The sequence below is a fragment of the Lampetra fluviatilis genome, chromosome 31 (genome assembly GCF_964198595.1).
Source record: "Lampetra fluviatilis chromosome 31, kcLamFluv1.1, whole genome shotgun sequence".
Taxonomy (NCBI): domain Eukaryota; kingdom Metazoa; phylum Chordata; class Hyperoartia; order Petromyzontiformes; family Petromyzontidae; genus Lampetra; species Lampetra fluviatilis.
Genome location: NC_136305.1, coordinates 1,868,867 through 1,889,291, shown reverse-complemented (window position 1 = coordinate 1,889,291; position 20,425 = coordinate 1,868,867). Strand labels below are relative to the sequence as shown.

At 44.1% G+C, this 20,425-nt stretch overlaps 2 protein-coding genes across 9 annotated transcripts in view; one reads left to right on the top strand and one right to left on the bottom strand.

Annotated features, from left to right (window-relative positions):
* The window catches only part of LOC144943431 (cyclic AMP-responsive element-binding protein 1-like), a 36,506-nt gene that overhangs the window by 9,580 nt on the left and 6,501 nt on the right, over window positions 1-20,425 (bottom strand). For 2 of the 7 annotated variants that reach the window (XM_078870841.1, XM_078870837.1), the window contains exons 1-2: window positions 2,088-2,282; window positions 1,091-1,136 (exon numbers count right to left, since the gene is read on the bottom strand). Coding sequence is in view for 4 of the 7 variants with exons in the window: in XM_078870837.1 (XP_078726963.1) it covers window positions 1,091-1,132 (42 nt within the window). In the remaining 3 variants the exon portion in view is untranslated. Of the gene's footprint in view, window positions 1-1,090; window positions 1,137-2,087; window positions 2,283-10,924; window positions 11,030-12,181; window positions 12,196-20,425 lie in introns of those variants that run through there. The other 5 variants (XM_078870840.1, XM_078870842.1, XM_078870839.1 and 2 more) reach the window with 4 other exon arrangements.
* LOC144943432 (NF-kappa-B inhibitor-interacting Ras-like protein 2) lies at window positions 11,514-20,090 on the top strand. 2 transcript variants are annotated; one of them, XM_078870845.1, is made up of 5 exons: window positions 11,514-11,703; window positions 12,392-12,503; window positions 14,650-14,894; window positions 15,994-16,086; window positions 16,263-20,090. In XM_078870845.1, exons 2-5 carry the CDS (start codon window positions 12,410-12,412, stop codon window positions 16,407-16,409), a joined length of 579 nt encoding a protein of 192 aa, XP_078726971.1. In that variant the 5' UTR covers window positions 11,514-11,703; window positions 12,392-12,409; the 3' UTR covers window positions 16,410-20,090. The 2 variants fall into 2 exon arrangements, with proteins under 2 accessions (XP_078726971.1, XP_078726970.1); XM_078870844.1 differs by having other exon boundaries at window positions 12,389-12,503.

The following is a 20,425-nucleotide window of genomic DNA, read 5'->3' as shown; positions in this document are numbered from 1 at the left end:
TGCGCGCCAACCTGTATCCGAGATCGCCCTCGGCAGGTAACGTCACCGTTTTTTGACGTCGCTTCAAGTCACTTCATTCACACTCATGGTAACCCTTTTTATATGCCCTCCACAGGGTTATCAAGTGAAACCAACGTGTTTTAATCATATGTGCTGCAACAGACCACAATTTATATGATGGTTGTTATGAGTTGTTGGCGACGAGGCTGACACCATCAACTCTCTACAACGGAGGACCCTGGTGTAATCGTCACGTGTGGGCAAGAGCTTCATTTCAGACAGATCGACGACCTGGAACATTGAATCTGCAGCTGGTAGACCGCATCCTCTCGCTATAGCCAACAGCCAACTACCCACTCCTGCCTACAGTCTACCAACACAGAATATGGATCCAAACCTAGCACCTCAATAATGCTGGCTCATTAAACTTCCGTTATTCTACACTCAAAAATCAAAGGTGTCTCCTGATTGAACAAGCATCGAGGGAGAACTCATCCTTCACAGGCTGTCATGCCGGTTGATGGAAATTCCACATTACCATGGTGAAAGCCACCTAACACAATATTTATCCAAAGTCTATTCCTGAACTTGTGACATGATCTGTTTATAACATCATTCACAATACTAGCTCTTCACATGTGACGCTGATGGCGTAGGAGGTAATGCAATGTCATTTGTTTATCCGGGAAAGCCTCACCGAGACTCAAAACTCCTTTTCTGAATGATCCTGCATTGTGACGTTTGACCAATTATTTGTCAACAAGTATTTTGCAAGCAGGAGAAAATTGGAGAACCCAGAGAAAACCCACCAAATATACGAGGAGGAAATACTGAAAAGGTGCGCACAGATGAACAGAAAATCCATTTGCTATACTGGCAACTATTGTGGCCACCTTGCAGCCCAAAAAGTTGAGGTTCAACCCATACAATTTAAATTGGTTTTGATACCACCAAATGTGACCGCAACTCAAGATGCCGTACAGAAAGTCAGCATATTTGTATTGCAGGTGGTCAGTGTGATCATCCACCAACCCCTGCCTCCGAAGCATTGCATTAGGCATGCGCCACCAATCCCAGCTTAGTAACATACCTGTGACTTCACTTCCTGTGTAGGTTCTGCTGCCTCCATCATCCACCTACCACGCACACAGAACACATGGCAGTCACACCTGTGCTCTGTGCTGAGAGTATAGAATGAGAAAGATATAAATGGAGTATAAAGAAATGAGAACACAACAATGAGAATGGAAAATATCTTTCTCATTCTATAATCTCACTCGTCACCATTCCAGTCTACGATTCCCATTCCCTATTGTATCTACATCACGCAGGATGCACACACCAGTCACACCTGTGCCTGGTGGAGGACACGGCTCGGTCGTTATGGGATAGGTGCTCAGGTGGGACGTCAACAGCAAGCGGAGATCTTCTCAAGCGCTGGACAGCTCAGTGGTCACATCACTCAACCGTAAGCCAGTTTAACAAATGAACTGACAGTCCAGTTGTCACCACAGTCAAACACTTCTGTGCTAGATTACGAACAAATGCAGTCTGCTAGCTATCAAGTTTGTTGCACGTTTGTGTATATGACCTAAAAAAACATCATACCTGTTTAGTGTAGTCTATTGTGCAGCAGTATGTTGACCCAATCCCCAAAAAGTAAACAACTGTTCCTATAAACAACCATGGTAGCAGGGTTCTGCAATCTCTGCATTGAAATAGATAATATTTCTGAATGGTATATCTCCTGGATAAAATCAAGGACATTCATCCGAATAGATACGCAAGCCACGTTAGAAACTAACACAATGGCCACATTGTGTTAAAATTCAGCCCCATCCCCACAGCTAATCTGTGCAGCAGCAGCAGCACTGCCACTATTTTGAACACACCATTAAATTAAAACAGTACAAAACAGAAATAAAAACATGACAAATCAAATCAATGTCAAAGCATAATCAAAACACCATTAGGGACAAACAAGGTTGATAAACTGCATCAGCGTGACAAGTGCTGAAACCAGACCCACACGCACCAACAAGGGCGTAAGGCAAATACGTAACGACAGCGTCACGATCCTGACTCACCCAGAGTCCAACACCGAATGCCATTCGTGCGGTTTCACACGCGGGCGTCCGGTACCATTTATGATGCACACACGAGAATGCACACGCCACCACCGCCGTGCCGTTCGGGGCAAAGCGGCTAGAAGAAGGCCCTTGACGAAGGCATGGACACAAACACACGCGTGCGTACGTCACGTGGGCTGAACCCAGCACACACTGCTCGCGGCTGACGTCAGCGGCGTGAGTCACATGGGCATCATTGGGCTTAAAAATAGTTTTCTTTCAAGAGGGCGACGAATGCGCACGGGGGGGGTGGTGGAGAGAGGGCTGCCTGGATGGCTGGGTGTGAGCGAGTACATATGGGAGGAGGGGGAGTGTGTGCAAGTGAGATGGAGGGGGGGTAAATCTTGCCCGACGGCTCCCCTCAATACACTGTACGATGCATGGCAAAGGTTGTTCACATTAGGGACCACCATTATGACACCTGGCCAGTGGGCAGTTATCTCCGTGTCTCTCACACACGGCGAATAGCTTTGACCCATGTAAGAATGCACAAGTGTGTGCGCGTCTATTCTGTAGGGATAGACTAGTTCTCATAAGAATGTGGAATTTCCAGAAAGCACAAAGAACGCGGAAATGGGAAACCCCAAAATGTTTTTACGCGTATTTTCTCAAGACACGCATATAACAACATTTAGTCCATTTACAAAAAGAACAATCCATAAATGTGCCTTCATACAATTATGAATCCTGCACACACTTGTGCATATATATACCAGATTACAGCACGGAATTATTTTCTTTAAAATACCAAAACAAAATCTGTATTATAGTACAATAGATGTGTTGCCGGAGAGGTGAAGGGCGAACATTCAAAACGATCGTTCAAACTCAAAACTCCGAACAAGTTTAATATCATAAAAGGTTTTTTCTACTATTATCTGGCAACAAAACAGGTGTTAAGATGTTAAACCACCAAAAGTTTAATATCGAATAAATCACTTCATCTAAGACTGCCATCAACAGCATATAAAAAGAATAATAATGATCTGCCTATTTTCAATCTACTACTGGATGAAGGCCTCCCCCCTCTGTGATGGACGTGGGTTTTTTGTACCATACTAAACCACACATGGTCAGTGCAGGTTGACAAAGGGGAGGTCCCTGTACCAGTTCAAATACCACTTGCTGTTGATGTTCGCCATGGACGGGAATGAAACTGTCACTGGTTTCAAGGTGCAATTCACGAGCCATTGCTCCACCCCAACAGAACCTCCTAGGACTGAACAAGAGACCATGTTGGAACAATATGGCTCAATGTCCTCACCGACTTATCTTCATTAAATCTGTATGAATCTAATCACCAATTACATGACAGTTGAGTTACTATATATGCAATGAGGTTAAGAAATATCCTGTCCAGTACTCAAATTCAGTTAGCAAAGCTTCAATCGTCCCATCAGGGTACGACCTGGAAGGCGACATCCCTGAACTCGTTTTCAAGTGAGTTCAAGTAAAATCGAGGACTTCAATACAGACAGAAAAACCGCACACACCACTGGCTAACCACTTGGTTACATAAGCATGGCGATCAAGATCATTACAGCTGGGCGTGGTGCACACACGCCTTGTGATCCAGCGGTTTTAGAGGCAAGGAATTGTGGATCACGTGGATTTTGAACACTTCCAAAACCCACAGCTGCAGTGACCACGAGATAGTAGTACAGGAAGTGGGTTCAAGATCCCATCTCTGGAGAGCTTGAAATATTATCCCAGGGTTTTCTCCAGATACCTCAGATTACTCCCACACACAAAACACTTGTTAAATAGGAATTGCTCAAACCCCCCAATGCAAGAAGTTCATGGAAAAGTATTCGGATTCAAAGCTTTCCTGTAAAAAAAAAATTATCATTATTATGAGGATATTAATATGAGAAATGCGAACACCACACACAAACAGATGGTAATAGGGCTTGCAGAGGGTTAAGTGATGGGCGATAGAGGTTAATGCAACAAAATACATCATTGTACTATTGATACTTTTCATGCTCCCACATGCATGGTCTCCCACCTTCACCGACCAGCATAGTGAAAGTGTGGTCAGAGCCTTGCCTTCATGGCCCACACGGTGTGGCAAGGCCCTCATCCAACAGTGCAACAACACAAAGGTTGCCCATGTCAATTTTTCATTCCAAGCCAGTGGTCAAAAGTTATACCATAAATACTACAACAACCACTTCTGCCTTCCCAATACGTATTTTCAACTTATCAACCTCAAACATATCAGGAGTAATGGGGATGATCACATTCACAAAACACACACCCTTAAAATGTGAATTGCCAAACATCCCAATGCACTACCCTCCTGAAAATATATCATTGACTCCGTGAGGTATTATTAGGTAAATATAGAATGAGTATGATTGAGAATGACAAGGATATTAACTTTTGATCTTACGAGAGGGCAAATACTGCTTTGCCAACTTTGCTCTCATGGATATTCAATAATTGATTAATAAAACGGCATGTATGACAAGTAAAATCCCCTGTGATTTATACATTTTGTAAACAATTAACTATAAAATAAGTCTAGCCATCTCAATCATGATCAGTCTAGGCTCCAGAATACTTGAATATTGTAATTCGCAGTTAGCACTGCCCAAAACTTCCCAAGGGTGGAGCGGTGGTGCATTGGCAAGCACAACACGCTATGAACCCGGAAACCGAGCTTTGATTTCCCGGTCAAGGCTACCGTTAGTGGCGAGTGATGTCGAACGTGGGCCCCTCTTTAACCCTTCACCAACCTACACTGACCAGCATGGTAAAGTATGGGCAAACAAGCCCCGTGACCGACATGACATGGAGAGGCCTTCACCCAGTAGTGGCTTAACAAGGGCAGGATGTGAAGTTTATTAGTACGAGTAACAATAGTCCCACACACCTGCATCACATTGCAGAAAAACAAAGAAACCGGACACGAGAGAAATATATGGCTGGTAAGTAAACACAAACACACATAGTGTACTACCTGGCCAAACAAATAACAAGTTATGTATACAAGTAGCATTTTCTACGTGGGTCTAGCCGTGTACACTGCTTGGTACGCTGCAAGCACTAAGCCGTACGTGGAAGATCTGAATGACAACTGGGTCAAACCACAAGGAACGGGGAATGTGGTTCACTGAGCAGTGGCCACTCAGCACAAGAACACGTGCCAAGCCAGCGAGCAACTACGTGTCAACTTCACCAATTTTGTTCATGTAGCACCTCATGGCCGAGCAAACGTCCAGTTCTGTCCGATATACTCTCCGCGTCGAATCTCTTCAGTCTGGCATAATGTTGGCGGGTGGGATGGGCGGCTAAAACAAATCACAAACATATGTAAATTCGGTCATAATTGGTTTACTTAGCAACATGTTTACAGTCACACGGGTACTGGGTCACTGGCCCTCGATGAGAGAGGAGCAGCGTAAAGATCTACTTTATTGCAAGAGCGCTTAAACTGCAAGCCGGAAAATCCGCCCACGGGACATTCGCCGACTAACTGTATATACGAGATAGATTTGCATACAAAACTGCAAGTTGCGACTTGACCACGAGATGGCAGTACAATGGATTCTTGAATATATCTGTGCAGAACTTTTAAGCGTTGCCCCTTCGAATGCATGGGATTCCCTCCGTGGACCCTGCATGCCAAAACACGTATCGATGAAATTGGCCAAACATCCCAATGCAGCACCCTCTTCAATGGAATCTTTAGGGTTAAGGCGTTCCAGAAGAAATCACAATATTCATCAACACAACAATGTGTTAATATCGGTGGACCTACAAATCATAACTTTGTGTTAAATATGACGAACTATGTATAACGTGACCTATTGCCTTAGCTTTCTCGACAAGTTGAAACACATCCCCCCCCCTACCCATTGTGCAAATTGATAAAATACAAAAAAAATGCCAAGGCCTCTTATCGGTGGCTGATACAAGCAATGCATTGCAAACATTCATGTGCGTTTGTATGTGAGCTAGAAACGATATAAATATAAAAACGAGGCATGCAGATAATGACATGTGCGACTGGTGATATCTACAATTTGACGGAAACACAGTTTTCGAAAACATCTTAAGTATGAGTCTAATATCAGCGTGCACGCTAGTGTTGCCGTATGTGTATTGGGGGTAACCTTTATCATTAACTTGTGTTTTAAATTCAGCATATGCTTTAGCAGTGTGTACATGTGTGTACGCATTGTAATGTATGTGTGCTAAGCTCTATCCCAGTGTGTTTGTTCAAAGTTGAGTTGCTTTTGTGTCCTGATGCATTTAGTTTGACTCGATTGTACCCATTCATTATATCGTGAGTACCAATGTGTATATAATAGGATGTATCAGTTTGTAAGAAACATCACCCATGTCTGTATGTGTAGAGTATGTATCAGTGTGTATGACGATGTGCTGTTCTAACATGTCTAATGCTAGCTGCTACGGTGTATATTAGTACTGTCCTCCTGTGTACTATGTGTACAGTAGCATACACTAAGCACTAGTCTGTTTGAATTCCCTCACTGTCCATGTACCAGTGTCTGACAGAATGACGATATACTCGTGTACAAATCATGTACAATACCACTATACATTGTTTAAATATTACAAGACTTTATATACATACGCGTATACACCATATACTACTCTGGTATTAGGCGCCTCTGGAAACCCAATGTATTTACTACTATAATGAGCCAACAATGTTTGTGTGTAAGGCGCGTGACGTCACTTCACGGCGACCAGCCCCCCTCATTAATAATCATGAGCGGGTGACGTCACTCCACATGGGGGGGGGCGAGACGCCTCCTCCCCCCTCCTCAGCATCAACTCACAACCCTCACGTCACGTGATCTCCGTAACGCTGTTGAGACATCGAAGTAAAAAGGACGTCATGATGAACAAGGGATCATAACCTTTAAAGTATATAAGTTTGTGTCACCGCGGCCTTTCACATTGCACACGAATAGATGCAATGAATATCACGTCGCGGTCTGTTTTTAGCTTAAATGTATCAGATTTACTGCAATATAGGCTTGTAATTTATTATTTAACAACGTGCAATCTTTTCTATTTCTCACGTGACAGTTGTTTTTTGTTTAGATTTTTTTAAGACGCTTCATTGCTGATCGGTAGTTTATGTTATTTGTTTTGCGTTCGTGATTTTGGTAACCCAGCTCAAGTCTTGCAAGACCCCACTCGACTCTTCGAGTTCTCAGCTGGCTAAACAAAATAATATATATGGGCGTGCAGGAGGCCCCTTACCTAACCGAGCTCTGAATTAACTTGGACATAAACATACAACTGCGACTGCACTACCATTCTCTAATCGTGTCTAGTTGCATCAGTGCTAGCACTTGAACGAGGACGTTTGGCAGGGTTGTTATCTGTGGGGATACGGAGTCCCACTAACAAGTTTGACAATGTTCTGTTAGTTGATTTTGATGCCATTGAAAATGACGACTTTTTTTGCACACATCTGGCGTAGAAACAACGAAGCTATCGGCCACGTTTGTCGAGACTTAAAAATGTGAGTTTTTGTTCAATCCAATTCTACATAAATGCATGGAAATTTAGAATAAAAGTTACATTGTTAAGGGGTATGTATGTTCAACTTGTTTCGCACCTTATGAAGCCAACTGTGCAAGTTCAACATACATACCCCCTTTCTTAAAAATGTAACTTTTATCATTAATTTCCGAGCATTTGTTAACGTTTAATGTAGGGAGCGAGCGACGACCGTGCGGCTGCATTACCATAAGGACGCGGCTGCACACGCCATGTCTACGTACGGTGCGAAAGAAGTTCAACACACAGCAACACACTCCCGTTCTTAACCGTGCCATTTTTGTCATTAAATTTCCGTGCATTTGTTTATGACGACCGCGCGGCCGCATTACCGTAACGGCGCTGCTGCATTACCATAACGGCGCGGCTCCATCACCGTAACGGCGCGGCTGCGTTACCATAACAACGGCGCGGCTGCGTTACCATAACAACGGCGCGGCTCCATCACCGTAACGGCGCCGCTTTGCAATTGGGAGCAGCGCTTCCCAGCAGTGGCAGAGGAGGCAAACGAGATGATCGCCGTTGTATTTAAATCGCCAAGTCTGCGTAATTAAAGCGCACAATATCGCTTAACAGACTCAAGGGTGATTGTTTATGGTGGCGTGCATTTATTACGTTATATCCAGCAATGTCTTGCGTGATGCATTTTTAAAAGTGGGGCAGTTTTTTTTTATTAGGCCGGCAACGCACACAGCCTTTCTTGCAGTAGCTTTAAGGGTAGTTGCTACTTTTTTCCCAAGGAGCTAATCGGTATTTCTTGCAAAAACATGTTGAGTATTCATATTCTTGAGTTTTTTCGGTAAAGTTACGTAGGTAAAAAATTAAAATTAAAGCAAAATAAAAAAATAAAAATCACGACGTTTCGGAGGCAACACAAGCTTCATGTTGAGTAGCTTGTAGTTGTATCTGCTACCTTTTCAAATAAGCTTCCCAACAGTCAAAACGCATGAATACTTAGCCAAAGTAATTAGAAGTATGGCAAGCCACTGGAGCTACACACTTTTAAAATCTACATTTCAAAATAATTTTCTTTAGAATTTATTTTAGTGTTTAGTTTATTGTCCTTACCCGCACCTCCGATAAGCACGACTGGCTAAGTCCGGTGCGAAATAAGTTCTAACATACACACAACCTTAGCAACACATTGTATTTATATTACACACATGCCAGAAAGTAGAAAAGGTTAAGTCCTGCTAGGGGCAGTACCCACAAAGAGAGAAATTGATGCACAAAAAAAAACACGTTCTGAGAACGTTTTGGGTCCGAATTGCAGACTCAATACTTGGCAATGCCGATCGCCTGATCCCAACCTGGAACTTTACACGACTTGGCACCGCCCTCCACCTCCCACTGCACTTTCGTCTCATTCCATCACCAACACGCATCACAATCGGTTTCCTGTGACGCCATCGCATGGGACTGCGAGCATTGCAAGTCTTCAAAATGTTGGGAGATTACAACTATAAGTATTGTTTTATTATTACCGGGTAAGACCCATCAGAGGATCCCACAAACCTGGCCCCACTGGGCAATGGTGTGTTACACACAGATCTCGCCTGTTAAAATACAATATTCGTAGAATCTTGCTGTAATCAACTAGAATCGGTGTTTTCGTTGGACTTGACACGTGGTCCTACAGACACCAATAACAATTTGCCCACATCCTTTCTGAGAAAGCGATATTGAATTGTAGTTAACTGCAGAACTCCAATCGTCACACATCACCTGCCCATAAAAACTACTTAGGTATCATTAATCTGTGTGTAATGGGGGGGGGGGGGGGCAGTAGAGTATCTCTGACTATATACCATGGAATATTGTGAACTATATTACTACGTGTCTTGGGACTAAATACTGCAGTTCTAACTATAGTTGGCCGTATATGTATTATGCATATAGTACTCTATGTACGGTACTGTTATATTGCCTAATACGCATTAGTATTATTCTAGATTTGAAGTATTATTAGTGTACTTCACCCTATTTATAATGAAATCGTGTTGCCCACATGTACTGTATGCTGTATATGCCATGGTAGTTTATTACTAAGAGCATGTATTAGTGTATTATCGTGTAGTATGCCTGTGTAGTTGCAATATTGCACGTTTTCATATCCTTTGGGACTTTCGGTAAATTCACGGAGATAGGTTCAAAGAAAATAACAAAAAAACTTTACCTTAAGACCAAAATAATATTAATTCTTGCAGTGATCAAAGCTTTAAGTCAATATTGCACGTTTCAGTGATGTTTAAGTGTATTACTAGGTGCTATTGTGTACGCATTAACATCAGTGTGTACTCGTGTTATAGAACTCGAGTTGCACACAACGCAATGTGTACACCACGTGGTTTATAGTAATTTACTTGTGTATAAACATGTATGTATTGTAATACATGTGCCATGTTGGACTGCATACTGCTAATGTTGATGGCCCATATATACTGTTCATGGTTTATAGTAACGTGTACGGCTTGTAATGGGACGATTTTTCGTGTAATATTGTACATTGCCAAGTACTCTTGTGCATGTAAAAGCGTTATGTAAAACACTTATTTGTGCTACAAGTCCTGTCGCCATTATATGTATCTACATATTGTATATTATGACTATATACTATGCCATATTGTGTACGTATTATCGTTCACTGATGCATATAACACTTGCTATTATAAGACTTCATATACGCACGTGGAGTACGATGTACGGCTCCATACAACGTACTCTCAGTACCATGCCCTACTGTGTATAATTAGTATGTACCACACACTACTCGTATCCTACAAACCCATTATATGTACTATGTTAAGACTACGTACTCTTAGTATGTAGGCTGTGATACAACAGCATTAGTATTTACTGTACGTACTATCGTGCACTAGATACTGCGATAGTACCACAGGCCCCCACGTGTACACTGTAGTATGACCATGTACAACGTGTAGTAGTACTATTGCGATTTGTACGAGTACTCTTCGTACTACACAACTACCACATCTGCCTGCACGGAGCACACGGCCGATCGCCTTCCGTGGCCTCCGTCGCTACTACCGCCGCTTCTTCTCGTGTCGGTCGTGGATGTTGTCCATCTATTGTTGTTCTATTCTAACCGCCAACACGCAACGCGACGCGTTCGCTCGCACAAAGACGTCGAGATACACACACAAACACAACAAGAGAGACACCGCAACTCCCGCCAAAAAAATCCCCGAGCACCCCACGCGGAGTCACGAGCGACGTAACCAACTCACCTCGTCACGGACTACGACACGACGCGCGTGGCGGCGGGACACACGCCTCTCCCGTCCGCATCACGGACGCAGAGCGGCAGCGTAGGGGGGTGGGTGGGGTGGGGGGTGTCGAAATAGCGCCGGCAGAGGGCGCGGAGGGATATAAAGCGCCCAAGCGGGTGGCCTCGTAGCGGTCCGCGCTCAATGGCGGCTTCCCATTGGCTCGTGCGCTTTTGCAAAGTGCACCCCAGTTTATTTGAACTTTATTTATTTATTTTTGTTTGCCCCGAACGCACTTTAAAAAAGTGCGACTGTTAGAAATGCAGTCGACGCTGTTTCGTATAACGAAGTACTTACACCGAATATAATATTACAGTTGTACTAATAATTTAATTACGACTCTATAATAAAGCGTATATTAAAGTCGGCTGTGGTTTAGGTATCATTGTACCAATGTAACGGCACACTTTCATATCGAGTATACACAAACAGGGTACACGTCTTATTTTAAAAGGTGTCGTTAAAACGTGAAACGCTTCCCACAATAAAATCTTATTCCTTAGCGGTGGTGACTCAACGCGGTTTGAGAACGCGCCCGGACGCGGGGTGACGTAATGGCCACCACGTTCGATGACGTCAGCGCGTGACGTCACCACTGGTTACCGCTTCACAACATTGAGACGCCTTTACGAACAATAACAATTCATAGCAAGGGGCTAATACAAGCGCAGCAGCGCGCCGTTGTTGCTTTAGTGTCGAAATTTGTCAACAATCTCCCCTCGGCACAAAACATCGCGGCGGTGAGTGTCTCGCGATATCGCTCGGGATTTTTTCGTTTGCCTGCGGCCTCGATCTTGCCTAGAGCCGCTGCCGGGGGAGGCGAGGGTGGCTGTGGGTTCCGGGCCAGGCGAGGCAGGCTCTGTTCCGCGACGTTCGAGCGGGCCTGGTTTCTTCAGATTAAAATTGCGGCCTGTGAAACATTGTAACCACATCGTTTTGCGCGGATGCCTTTCTAAAATGTGTCTCTGAGCCTCGGAAATGAAGACTGCATTGCAATGACCTTAAATGTGGCTTAGTGTGGCAGCCACACTAAGCCACACCTGAACCCCCATTATCCTAAAAGTCTGCCTCTTGCAACTTTGCCGCGAGCAATAAACACAGAACCTTGACAATCCCACTGGTACCTTAGCCTGGGCTCAGAGTGAACTAGAGTCGTGCATTGCGTCGGAACCAAGTCGTTCCCTTGCCTTCCCAAGTTGTAAAGATCACAACCCTTACCTTTTAAGTATCCGCCGGCGATTTCTTGATATCTCTGTTGATCTTCATAAGTTGCAATCAGCAATGCATTCTGCACGGACGCATGGCCTGGATCTGCATTGACGAGATATAGCAACGAGCTCCTTTCCCCAGGGACACCGAGAGCAGCAAGCGTGTTGTTATTGTTGTTGTTGATCTCCCCGTCTCTCTCTCTCTCCCCTTGTTCAGCAGTGGCCGCTGCTCGAGGCCATGGGCAAGAGTTGCAAGGTGGTGGTGTGCGGATTGTCCTCGGTGGGGAAGACGGCGATCTTAGAGCAGCTGTTGTACGGTAACCACAAAGTCGGTGAGAACTTCGCCACGGTCTCTCGCCTCTAGATCTTCATCGTCGGTGGGGCGTTCATCAGACGAGCGCGAGGGTTTTTAGTATTTGGTTTTAGCACTACAAAGACAAGGATTGGGTAGAGTGCTGTTAGCGAGTAGCGCCTATGAAGGCCGGCAACACGCCCGGCTGCCTTTGTCTCCCCAGTAGCGATGTTTACACACCGCACCGGGTACTCAGTTGAGGCTGAGTCGACCTAAGGGAGGCCCAGGACCGGTTCTGATAATCGTCACTGGTGGTGTTGGCCGTGAGCGGAAATCGAACTCGGGTCGCCGGATTCGTAGCGCAGCACTTACCTGCTACCCCCACACACACACACACCTTTATCTTCTACGAAACAGGTTTCTGTTGGGGGGCAAGGGGGGTTCAATCGCGTAAGTACAGGGTGCTTCAAAACAATGTTAACACTTCCGAGAATTTGCAACAATACCACAAGAAACGTGGCCTCCGGGCTCTGGAGAACCACCTGGAGAAGATTCCAGGCACGCGTTGATAATGATGAAGCTATTAACATTACATTTGTTTTCATGTTACAGCGTATTATCCGTTCTTTTGCCATTCAAAACGATAGTCCCATATGAGTGTTAACATTTTTTGAGGCACCCTGTATATAAATGTGTCGTTAAACCCACCACCACCCGACACAGCCAATTAGTAAGGTTTGTCTGGATGAGGCTCGTAATTACTGGTGAAACGTCGTTCTCAGATTGTAAATTTTGCGGCTTTGCTCTCTAACACACCGCTGTGCTGTGCTAATAACGAATTGGCACGTTCTGTTTACGTGACAAACCTTGCTAATTGGCTGTGTCGGGTGGTGGCGGATTTAACGGCACACATATTTACGCGATCTAACCCCAAAAAAAATCTATTTTGGATGTTGGTTGCGAAAGCCTGCGCGTTAAACTGACACCTGTATCTGTTATCTGAAATGGGCGTCTCAAATTGCACACGCGACACAACACACATGAGCCTGATGTCTCCCAGACATCCCTTAAGTTTTCACAGACTTATTCCATCATTAGGTGTACGGGGTGGCATTTTCACAATTTTATCTGCAATAAATTATTCTCATCTTTGTAACGGTGTATCTGCTGTATACGTTGCCTTTCTGCCAACATGAATCAACTCCCAACACGAATCGGTTAACAAACATCCCAGTGCTGAGTGGTTCCAGAGCAGTGTTCTTCACTCATTTTCATAGGGTGGCCACTTTCGCCGATAAGACATCGTCTGTGCGAGGGCCGCCACACATTTGAAACCATTGGGGTTTGACAGTACGAGGATGATGATAATGGAGCGGTGTTGTCACTCTTTGTTTATTGTTGGGGGCCGCACTAAAGGCCACCAGGGGCCGCCAGTGGCCCACGGGCCTTGCAATGAAGAACACTGCTCTGGAGTGTCTTTTGGCCTACTCTTCCACACTTGGAAGACGTAGGAGCACACACCACCGCACGTCGACTGTGGTATACTCTTCGTTCATGTTATGCATAGGCTTTTGGGACAAATAGGATTAGTAAACAGTTTATTTTGCCGAGATTGGGTAGATATGGCAATGTTTATAAATTTGCGACAATAAAATAAAGTTGTTACGTGAGCAAACATGCATGTAAATTGTTAATTAGCAAAACCGGAATGTTGAACGGCAAGCAACATGTTTAACTATTTTTATATACAATGTTTTGCTGGAAATTACATCCAGTGTCATCGGGCGTTAACAAGAGCTCAGATCTCACATTCTTCATTGTCGCACATCCCGTATTGCTAACCCGGTACACGAAGCATGGCAGAAATTCTTCATGTGAACTAATCGGCTCACGGAATATCATACCTGTCAACCCATTGCCAGTGCCTACCTTATTACAAACCAATTCAGACCTTATTGGTAACCCCGTGGCCTTAGAAATCTCAACGTTTATCCTCACAAAGTCCCATCACAAGGGCGAAACACAGACAAAAAAATTACCCGTATTGAAACGGCTGTACGCCATATGGACATGAAAACTCAATTTTCCTGTACAAGAATATGTGGTAAACCGTATGGGTTGGCGGCTAGAGAATGCCGTGAGAGAAACGGGGTTCGGCCAAACAAAGCGGCCGTCGGATGCTGCAGGCTCGGAGACCAACGAGACCCAGGAGGACATCTACGTGGCGTCGATGGAGACGGAGCGCGGCGTGCGCGAGCAGGTCCGCCTGTACGACACGCGCGGCCTGCGCGAAGGCGGCGTGGAGCTGCCACGTCACCTCCTCGCGCTGGGCGACGGCTTCGTGCTCGTGTACAGCATCGACTCGCGCGAGTCCTACCGCCGCGTCGAGAACCTCAAGAAGGAAATCGACAAGGCCCGCGACAAGAAAGAGGTAGTCGGTGGTGGTGGTGCCAGCCATGGGGGGGGGGGGGGGGGGGCGGTCAGTCTGTACTCCAGCAACCGCCATGCCTTGCCAGTATCAAAAAGCTCCTTCTAACCATGAGAAACCAGATTTATAATGTGATGTTTTCGAATGTTAACTTTGTATAATGAAGAAACGTCTTGATAACTCATGCGGGGCAAATGGAGTCTTCGTGGGACACTTAAACTGCGAACATTTCACGGGATTTGCTGGTATTGCTGTGGCAACAAATGTGCACCTCATGTTTATCAAGTTGTCTCAAGAGATATCAACTTGGTAGCATTAATAGCTTTACATAAAACACATAACCTTGCTCTGTGATGACAATTACACAACACAATAGGTGGTTTTGAACAGTGAATAGTTACAGCCAATCAGAAAATCTTATATCTTTATACTATAGTAGAAAAGTTTTCTGGCTGGTTCCTGCCTGGATTCCTGCCTGGTGCCGGGCCAAGTGCGCATGTGGAAGTGACGTCATATCGCACATCTGTGCAAGGATGTCACATCGTATTCCACGGTGTTGAACCGGGTTCGTGTGGCGTGTTGAAGTCATGCCTCTCTGCCCACACGCTCTCTACCCCGGCCATGTATGACGCGCAAATACGATAGAGGAGAGAGACGAGAGGGGAGGGAGGGAGACATCGAGAGGCATGGAGAGGGGCAGAGAGACAGTGAAAAGGCATGAGATGGGAGGACGGATTAGAGAGAGGCAAGAGCCATTGATATGAAAGAGGTGATAATAAGGAGAGCTAGGGTGAGAGAAACGGGGAGACAGGGGGTGAGGGAAGTGGATGAGATAGAGTGGAGGAGAGGAATATATACAGGGAGAAAGAGGTAGAAGAAGGGACAGGAAACAGAAACGGATAGAAACAGAGAAAAGTGAGAAATCGAGATAAATTGGCACATACAGTGCAGAGATGGCAAGAGAAAGTTGAAGATAGACAGGGCACGATATTCGTTAAAAAGTTTAGTTGGCTGACTGAAAGGGACAAGTCAAATCCAAAGGACTTGCGGGTTGTTCGTTATACGGAAAATTGTCCCTGAGTTGGCACGCTTCCCGTGGCAGGTAACCATCCTGGTGCTGGGAAACAAGAGTGACCTGGCGGATTACCGGCAAGTAGAGGCAGAGGCAGCCCAGCTTTGGGCCAAGAACGAGAAGGTGCGTGGATACACAAGCCATGATGCCATCACAGCGCAATCTCCGTGACTCAGGACAAATTAATCTGGAGACAGCCCTTCGGCAATAGCTCCGTTTAAATTGTAATTGACTGCCATCGTCATGATTTGTAATTACTGCTGTGTTTGACACCCATGCACTCGACTTGCAATGTGTAGGTGCGGCTGTGGGAGGTTACGGTGACAGACCGACGGACGTTGCTGGAGCCTTTCGTGTACCTGGCCAGCAAGATGACCCAGCCACAGAGCAAGTCCACCTTCCCTCTGAGCCGCAAGAGCAAGGCAGGGTCCTCTTTCGAGAGCTGAGCTTTGGGGGAAGCATTCTTATTGTTCCTGAAGCAGCAGCAGCGATAAGGAAAATAAAACACACTTGCTGTTCAAGAGTCCCAAAGCCACAATTCCTGGTTGCCACAGCTTTGGTCTTCCTGGTCTACCAGTATGGTTGCTGGGTTTTTCATTACATTCCTCAAAAGCCTTTTCGCCTCCTAGCATGCAAACAAAAGTCAAATGGGACTCTACGTTTGTGCACTGTAACATATGCCACTAACCTCGAGATATATTTATTTTATTACAGAAACTTTTAGTTCACAAGTTTTTGCAACATTGTGAGAGCCTTGTAAAACATCTATCGGGAATATCTAATAGCTGATCAGGATTTGAATAGCAACCCATTTGGCATAATTCTCATGTGGCGCACAGTGGAATCTTCTTCACGCTGCTTTGTCAATTTAAGTCGGTGGCTGCTTATAAAAGCTTTTGTGGTATTGCTTAAAATTAATTTGAGGGTAAACTTATTGTTGTTTCATAAGCTTCTTTTTCCAATTGTGTAGTAATAATAATTTTGATTTATAAAGTGCCCTTCGAGAATGTATCTCAGAGTTCCACAAATGTAAAGGGGGATGGAATAAATACGTAATCGGGGAGAGAAAGCCTAAAGGGACAAGATGGAAAATTATAGAAGGCTTTAAATAGGTGAGTTTTCAGCCAGGACTTAAGTGTCTGTATTGACTCCAAGTCCCTAACCTCCAGGAGCAGGTAATTCCAGCACCTGGGTGCCATACAAATAAAAGCCCCATCACCCCAGGTCCAAAGCCTGGAGCATAGTGCATCGAGTAGGACACGATTGGGAGACCTTGGAGATGACGGTGATGTGTGGCTGAACCAACTGTTGAATTAGTGTTGAGCAAGCCCGTTTAAAGCCTTTTACAAAAGTATCAGAATCATATAATCAACGTGGGTTTGAACTGGGAGCCAATGCAAGAGACATGAGCACACGTCTGAGACATGATCCCGAATAGGGGTACGAGCGAGCACCTTGGTGAATGCACGTTGGATGCATGTACATTACGTACATACATTTCCTCTATTGGAAGTACACTGAGCGTTAAAACGACCATCCTTTAGATAAAACAGACCATAGGTGTCAGCACTTGCTTGGGGAATGGACGGTCTATTGAGTACACAGATACTTCCTTGCATTGACGTGTATGCATGCCAATGAGTCATGGGGGAGGGGGGGAACAACATTGTGAACTGATCATATTTGATCATGCTCGGAAATATGACACATCTTCCGTCTTGAGTTGCATGCATAGATCCGTAATGTAGCTTGCAGTAGCTAACCATCGCCAGTTGCCATTCGCAACCCTTTTTGCAAGAGACTACTCGCTGTCCCTTTACAAAGTGTTATTTTCGATTTATGACCCCTTAGGACTAGAGTCATGACCACAGCTGCCTGCGCGCATGGCCCATAAATTGACACCCCAAAGAGGTGCAATGAGTGCTGCCACAGCACAGCAGGATGTTACAGAAACTTCGAAAACTATAACAGACCCTTAAAACGACCCAGAGGGCTGCAAGCCTAAAACAAATGGCTGAAACATTCACTGCTTACTCATTTCGAGCAAGAATGATATCTTGATGCACTCCTGTTTAAAATAATTTCTTGTATTTCCAAGAAAGCGATCTGCATGTAGATTGTTTTTCATTGATGGAAAAAAAGTTCTAAATGTAGGCAAATGCTTCTGACTGGGACAAGGATAAATCAATTTACATATTTTAAAAAACGATAACTGAATTTCCAAGCATTGTTATCCAGCACAGCAAACTCTGCTAGACCACATCTGGTCAAATGTAAACAGGGAGTTCCAGAGCAAACAATAACATGTTTCCCTTGCAGGAGAGAAATGTTGAAATTAGTTTTTAATCTTCGAAACTCAAGTACTCTCATTTATTTAACATAATGAAATTCTCTGTTGAAATTAGTTGGAGGATGCTTGGATAAATGGCATCCTAGCCCTTGGCTAGTTGCAGAATCGTGACAGAGTGGACTTGGCTTGCCATATCCTTCCAATCTGTGTTCAAGCGCAGTGGACTTGGCAGAAAAGCCAAGGTCTCGAACCTCATTTTCAGGAAAGGTCTTGAGAGCACCATTGGTTTGTAGTGCACGCCGTGACCACGCAGTCGGGGCAGGAAAGCGTGTGCTAAGATGATGATAGAGCAGGACTCCCATGTTTATCCCAGCTGCTTCGATGACGATTTTAAGATTATTTTTGCGCCACAAGCCTCCATGAATTCTGAAATAATTTGCATGAATTTTCCTGTAAAAGGCTATCTTTGCTGATGCATATTGTGATCGATATTATTTGTGGTGTGTGTGCACTCACAGTTATTGTTGATAAATTATACACGTTTGGTAGCTGGATAGCCAAGTTGTCTGCACTCGTTATTGAATTGACAGTCACATTCCTGCAGCTGCCCAGTAATTTCTGCAGGCGAATTACGAAAGTATGTTGTCTGCTGCGAAGTTTAAATTAAAGAGCCTGTTACATCCCATGAGTAAGCTATTGTCAAAAACACTTATCCCCCCCCCCCCCCAAATTCTAATGAAGTTCTGTTACTCGGGTCTCGGATTAGGTCATCTGTGAAGAGTCACCTCCCCACCGATTTGATGTTCTTGTAGCAATTCGAGGTCACGATTCAATACAAGAATCTGTCTCATTTTTACCACCTAGTTTGTATTTTTATTTCGTTACTGTTTTGTTCGCTTCATCAGCCTACATTTTTCAGCGTATAATTTTAGCACATTAAATAATTCATTCTTACATGCACGATTATATGCATGTATCATAGAGGCTAAGAATCGATTTCATTGATGCATCATTGCCTATTTAATATGAAATGGAGTGTACCTTTCGCGAAATATGGATGTGTATTTAAGCGGAAGGAAATGGCACCACTACTTCAACATTCCATGAGTCACTTATTATATATTATATTCAGACTCAGAATATTTATACTGGAGGAATCCGATGAGCTATAAAGCTCTTTTTCACATGTCCAGTAGGGGCAGATCAGACCGTTACAACAACAAACAATACAAAAACACGATAGGAGTGAAAAGTATCGGACAGGTAAACAAGTCACTTAAAATATATATACAAATAAAACTTAACAATTTGTATCTTACCAGGCAAAGCCTACTGAGATATTAGCCAATTTTTCAGAAGCGACCTGGCCACAAATGATAGCTCAACTAAATGGCTTATCATGTGGAAATGTATTGCAGCAATTTAATCTAATCTAAATGCAACGCAGAATAATGATGCCTTTTTCATTTCTGCCGAACACTGGGTTTCAGTTACTAAAAAAAAAATCTGTCTTGATATAATGTTTGGCCTTGTTGTGGTAACAAATCGGTATGCCGGCTCTGAGACTACTACTGTACTGACTGTTAACCTGCTCGTAATGTGTTGTTGAACACGTGTCGGCAAGTGTTTGTTTCGGAAAGACCGTGATGTGTTGTACTTGTTCCTTAGCTTGTATAGATTGCATTCTCAACAATCCTCGTTATGGTATTACCTAGCAGTAGAAGTTTTTAAAGACGTTTTTTAATAGTGCATGAAGTTTGTGTGGATGTTTTATTTTAAGTATTTTTCAAAGTGTCCTGGGTTTCCCTCCTGTAAATAAAGTGTTGATGGGTCTTAACCATTGTGCGCGAGGTGTGTTGTGTTGATGTCGCACCCAACACGTACTGGGTAGGGAAAAGCCTTCGGGGGTTTATCATCAGCATTGAATCTAAATTCAATTCATGGACATGCCACTGCGCTTGATTATATGTTGCCAGCTGCGTCCACCGGCTTTGTGCCTATTTTCGTACATGTTATGTTGCTGTTATTTTTGCCGTGGAAAATACATTTAAAAAAGACCAACCAAAAATATATATTATAAAAAAGTTAAAATACTTTTGGGCAGGGTCCTGAAAAAGCATCTGAAAACCCACTGGCATTTTCATGGATAAACAAAGGACATAATTACATTAA